This window comes from Chenopodium album, chromosome 7 (assembly GCF_948465745.1).
Source record: "Chenopodium album chromosome 7, dcCheAlbu1.1, whole genome shotgun sequence".
NCBI lineage: Eukaryota > Viridiplantae > Streptophyta > Magnoliopsida > Caryophyllales > Amaranthaceae > Chenopodium > Chenopodium album.
In genome coordinates, this window is record NC_137840.1 from 3861858 (window position 1) to 3868402 (window position 6545).

Here is a 6545-nt window from a genome sequence, read left to right on the forward strand (position 1 = left end):
GACTGGTCACACTGTGTAGAACTAGCTACATATAAGTATTTGTGTTAGAGGAATTTCTAATGCATACGCAGTAACGTAGACACGAAGTACATCATCGATTTAATTCAGTTTGTAACGGTTTGATTTTTAATTTGTACGTACTATTGAGATTTGATACATTTTACTTGACTACAGATCATATGAAGTCAAGTTATATTCATCTCAATTTATATTTTTACATATTGATAATTTGATGTATTAGTAATTGAAACTACGCATGGAAGTACGTAGAATGAAAATTATACCATAGATTGAAATAGCCAAGTTAACAACTTTTCATTCATATTCTTTCACAATGAGGTACAGTACATGTTAATCACTACTAATGTACAAAATTCTGAGATTTGTGTTTAAATTTGCTCCACGTATATGCTATGTTACTTGGACTCGGGTACTCATATCCGACACAAGTACGTATCCAAGCGTCTGATTCAGCTATTTTGTGAAAATTTTCATGATTTCGAACTAAAAGTGAAGTGTCTGGTGTCATACCCATGTTTGAGTGTCGAGGGTCTGACATGGGTACGTGAGGTGAAATGAAGAGTCCAAGCAACATAGCGTATATGAGATGTCAAGTAGCTTAGGACAATATGTCCTTAAAATAAAGATAGCATATATTACTCTCATTATAATACATCATAAGGTAAGAAAACTCGATACAACAATTGATGATGATGATGTTGAGGACCATATTACTAGTCAATCCATGAAGCATCCACCATCTTAGCCATAAAACTATACCTATCAGCAGCCTCATCAATCTGCAATAGACATGAATCAGTCGTCGTTTGTGTATCATGAACATGATAGTTTCAATGTTTATCATGGATTTAAAGAGGAATTTTTATACAATTTGGTGGCTTGGTGCGCGTACCTCTTTATGTATTGGACGTCCACATCCATGACCAGCCTTGCATTCGATCCGCCCTACTATTGGATTAATCTGTGGACTCCTTGTCAAGCTTGTACAAAGTGTATATTGCATAGTCTGCATTATCAACAAGAGAACGAATAAGAACATACAGTTCAAACCACAGTTTAGAAAAAAGCTTTAATTTCTATAATTTTGATCTAGGTATGTGAAATAATTGCATGCTAGCAAGAAAATCACTCGGCACAAACAAGAAGAAAATGGCTAGCTAGTATTGAGAAACTCTTTAAAGCAGAGGTATTAATTGAATTAATAGGTATACTAGTATACTACAAGTTAATATAAGCGAGCATACTTACTGCTAACAACTTAAGTGAGTGCAACGGGACAACACGGTCATCATGATCAGCAGTCAGTAGCATTGTTGCTGGATACTGTATGTACCGGCCTGAAGAGTTTTCCCATGGTCTTCTAACGTTATGAAGTGGTGAATATCTGTGGCGTATTCATTTCAATCAGAAGTGTCAAAAACTTAACTTCGTACTTAATATAAACAAAGTTATTACAGTACTATAATCAAGATGATTAATCAATCCAATTCTAGTTAGTTATTACAACGCTAAAATTAAGATGGTTGATAACTCACTTAATTAGCGAATTAAACTCCTCCTCTTTATCTGAACAACCAAAATCTGCAGTCCATGCATGACCTATAAACATGGACCATTGATCAGCATTAACATATTTAAGGAATTCAAGTGTATCGACTTCTCAATTAACAATGGTGGATTAAAAACTAACCAATAGTAAATTTGTGAAATCGAAGCATGTCCATGACACCAACATGAGCCAAAGCACAACCAAAAAGATCTGGCCTCTGCCACATTCATAAGAAAAAAAAAAAAATTGGTAATTAGTCTTATTACTCCTAATTTCACATATCACTTCATAGGAAATAAGATAGACTTTTAGGAAAGAATGGAGTACCTGATTTATGCAAGCACCAATTAAGAGACCGCCATTGCTTCTACCTTCGATGCACAACTTGGAAGGTTGTGTATAACCATTTGAGACAAGAAACTCTGCAGCAGAGATGAAGTCATCGAAACAGTTCTGTTTTTTTTCTAAGGTGCCTTCCCTATGCCACTCTTCACCATACTCCCCACCACCACGAATATTTGCAATGCAGAAGATTGCACCTAAGTGTTTAAGAAGAATGGTACGGATGACACTAAAACCCGGTGTTACACTAACATTAAATCCACCATAGGCATATAGTAAACATGGATTCGATTTATCTAAAACTACATCCTTTCTAGCCACTATAAACATTGGTATCTTTGTGCCATCCTTGCTGGAAGCAAAAACCTGAGAACGATTGCAGACAGATAATTCAGTAGCAGATTGGCGGCATTATTTATCACTAAAGGCATATGAGTGATATAACTAAAAGAAATACAAACAAACTTCACAATAGTCAATAGTGTATATAATTAAGTTGGTGTCACATCTACTTACCTGATCAATCTTATAGTCAGCGCGATCAAAATTGGGAACAGAAATTTCTCGAAATATCTTCATTTCTAGAACTTCTGTTGCTAAGTCACAATGATATGTTATGTTAAAGGTAAGGAAACTAGTAAATGATATAAACACGGTTCTATCATTCCGCCTAGCACTAATTCTAACAGTGCCAATGTCTATAGGTAAATGATGCAAGAAAGCCCCTGTCTGAAGGTCCCTGATCTCGAGTACATGCTTCACATCTCTCAGATAACACACAATAAGTTGGTTTTTATTAGCAACCTCAGTTGATACAAGTACATCCTTTTCAGATTCTGGAAGGACATCAATCCAAACATCCGGTTCATTAAGATCAACACGTACTAGCTTGCATCTCGGAGCATTCTTGTTTGTTTTGAAAGTAAACTTGATATCATCATTAGCAACATAGTGATAAAGTGCATCTAAGTCATCAACGAGTCTTGTAAAAGGAAGCAAGCCATTAGTTTCATGTACACTTCTTAGGCCATCATGTAGTAGGGAAGAAAGATTTAGATAGTAGAGTTTGTTCACTTCTTCACAATTTTCCTCAATTTGCAGAAGAAGATACTGCAAAACACATTAGATTATTATCTTAAAAACCAATTAAGGCCGTCGTAAGGAACTCAGAAAAAAGAACCCAAAACATATGTAATAGTTACATACAGAATAATTCTAGGAAGTAGACATGTCGATATTACAGACATTCTACTAATATTTTGACAGGCACACATAGTTTAATAATAGTCCCAAATATTAGTAATTTGTCGTTACCTTTCCATCATCAGTTACACGAGGGTAAAATCTGTATCTAGGATGCTCAGGATCCTTCCAGCATAGAATATCTTCGGACTGATCCATACCAAGAACATGATAATATAGTTCGTGATTCAGATTTATATTCGTTTCAGTGCCACAACCTGTGCACTCTCCTCTGCATAAAAAGTACATAATAATGACTATTGGAGCAACTTATTGATAATTTATGTTTAATATCAGAATTTGATGCTTGTTCATGATGAACAAAATGGCTTACTTAGGGGCAGGATATCGACTGTAGAAAAATCCTTTATTATCATGAGTCCAAGCAAGACCACTGAATTTGACCTGCCAAAAATAACATTAACAAAAACATAGTAGTAAGATTTCTTGCAAAAAAACAAAGAGGATGTCCCGGTTTCTCATGGTGTTAAAGTAACAACTTTATTCAACTGTGGAGCCCACAATAATGAAAAAGTGGTTGATGTATTCACGAAAATGCCCCCATGAGAAACAGGGAATTTCCCAAAAACAAATCATCAGTGTTTCAGTAATGTAACTTGAATTTGATTTTTTGTCTGAAATTTATAACTCTCGAACATGTTACATGTAACTAGACTAATACTAACCCATCTTATAGTATCAGGTAGAGTAGCTTGATCCGCGACACTCATAACCTTTATGGTAATCCAATCACTCCCGCTAGTGCTTAGGCCATATGCCAAGTACTGAGCATTCTCGCTTACTGCACAAATGTGGAGAGACACGGTTCCATCCTTACTAAGCTCATTTGGGTCAAGCAACACTCTTGGCTCACAGTCCAAACTATCCTGTCAATCAGTTGAGAATTAGTACACATGAAAAGACGAAAGCTTATCATTAGTAATAAATAGTGTACGTGACTATTAATTTTGGACGGGATTAAAAATATGATTCCTAAAACCTGAACATAGAGCACATCTTGGGGCTGAAGACCTTTGTTGTGGAAGTAGAAGTACTTGTCACCGCGTTTGAAAGGCACTTGAAACCTCTCAAACTCGAAAACCTCCTTTAATCTTTCCTTAATCTTCTCCCTTGTTTCACATGTTTTAAGCAGAGATTCTGTGAGTTCCACTTGACTCTTCACAAACTCTTTAGTTTCTTCTGAATCTGGATCTTCCAACCTTGATTATAGTTGTTAAACCAAGCACATTAGTCATACTTAACGTATAAAAGCTAGATTTTTTTTTTTAAAGGTTAGAAGAAGGACTCTATTGAGCCGACACCTCTCACAGAGTCACAGGTTTAGCCAGCTAGCTCCGCAGGTCATCGCTTGAGAGTAGAGGGGAGAGGTAAGGGAACCCTCCTACTCCCAAGTATTTTGAAGTTGGTGGGGCTCGAACTCGTGACCTTAAAGTCACATAGTGAGTTCCCTACCAACTCACCAACTCCACCAAGCTTTGCTTGATTATAAAAGCTAGTTTGTACAATCAATCAATCAAAGCCTTAATCCCAAAAGTGGGGTCGGCTAACATGAACCAAATTTGATTATTCCGTGTAGTCATCAACATAAATCTTTCTCCTCCATCACTAATATTTCCTCTATTCACTTAGTTTTGTACTTTTGGTCTTGTCACCACATACACAAAATAAATCACGGTATAATAAGTGTAAACTATGTGAAAAACTAAGTTGTTAAAGACATACAACAAGTCAACAATAAAACAAATAAGTATCCACATTAAGTTATTTTCCCACTATTATAAAGGTATCACAACTTTGTTTATGGTTACTTATTAGTCAATTATTCTCCTAAATTGTATCCGCTTGTACTATGTAACTATGTAGAGATAAGTCAACCGAAATCCTAAGTCGATAATTTAAAATTGTTTTATTTATACCTACCCGGTTACACCATGTATCCATACCATCCATCTTATACATTAAGGAGAAGGCCAGGGACCTACCATATCTTATACGAAATTAAGAAGTACATAATAATAATTATATATGAAGTATAGACTAGTTGAATATGACCCTAAGATAGAGTCTTGATTGAGTTTGCTAAAGTATTCTCACCTTAAGGATAACTTATTTTTTCAATTACGGAACCACAAGTCCACACCCTAGTTGGTTGACCACGACATCATCTTTTACAACTTCATAATCTAACGAACAATTTATTAAACAAACGTATACCATTCAACCAAAACACAAAATAAACTAACAAATGAATATTTAAGAAATATAAACGCGGAAATATTGAATTTTTAAACATAAATTAACATTATTGAAAATTAATATTAATATCCAACTTTTTTCAAATCATATACTATAAAAAAATTTTAAAAAACCAAATCGGATTGATGTGGTGTATTATCTAGTAGACTAGTAGGGCTAGTACAACTACTTATAATATGTCACATGACAAAACAAAAAGCTAGTCTTTCATGTAAGGGCTATATATACGTATTGAATAAAGTATTACGTACCATCTATAGGGATCGGAAATAGGAGTACCATGGTAGTAATCTATAAGAGACTCATCACGTCGTGCTTTGGGATACTTCAATGGTGCATCTATAGTAGATAACGATCCCATTTCTTGTTGCAATGTTATAACCCAGAAATTATATTGTCTTAGAAGAAATGAAATTTAGTGCAATTTTGCAGCCCTTAAAAATAGATTAAAAGGAGGAAATAGAATATAGGATGTCGCCAGAATGACTTGAAAGAAATAAAAGGTGGAACAGTTGGAAACTTGGAGTATTAGTTAGGCAACTTTATTTAAAATAATTAAACTTTAGAATATGATGTTGTAACAATGTTATGAAAATGTTTGATTTTATTTTAGGTATCTTCTCAGGATTCCTAGTTCCTGGCATTTTAAAGAGGCAAAATTAGAAGTTTTAGTGGTTTAAGTCATTGGGAGCATTAAATAATGGTGTAAGGATGTTGTCATTTTATTGTATACTGTTGCCATTTTTATTGGTAAACAAATTAACTACTTTGGTTTTCCATTTATGAATTATGGAGTATGTATTACTCAATAGTCAAAACTCAACGTGTTAATTTCTCTTTAAACGAAATCGAAAAAAATCGAATGATTTGATTTATCAAATACAAGTATGAATTATTTTTTCTTCCCCTTTGATTATTTGAAGGGAACTTTTTGTGCATAAATTTATCCACAACTATTTATAATGTTTATGGTGGTAAAATCATGTAAAAGTAGATTAGTGACAGATTAGCATTGAAGGGAACATGTTAATTTTAAGGTATTGTTTGGTTAACAACATAAAATAGGTGAAGGTGAATTGGTAATTTACGATAATTGATAAGGTGGATGTTGTAA

At 34.3% G+C, this 6545-nt stretch overlaps 1 protein-coding gene across 1 annotated transcript; it reads right to left on the bottom strand.

The window, feature by feature from the left end:
* Positions 1-615: 615 nt before the first annotated feature.
* Positions 616-5868, bottom strand: LOC145640803 (uncharacterized). The gene is made up of 12 exons (XM_081692037.1): positions 5683-5868; positions 4155-4374; positions 3841-4041; positions 3489-3559; positions 3227-3386; positions 2429-3022; positions 1898-2278; positions 1712-1787; positions 1557-1620; positions 1270-1405; positions 914-1027; positions 616-800 (listed from the first exon to the last, which is right to left on the bottom strand). Exons 1-12 carry the CDS (start codon positions 5790-5792, stop codon positions 735-737), a joined length of 2193 nt encoding a protein of 730 aa, XP_081548163.1. The 5' UTR covers positions 5793-5868; the 3' UTR covers positions 616-734.
* Positions 5869-6545: the final 677 nt, after the last annotated feature.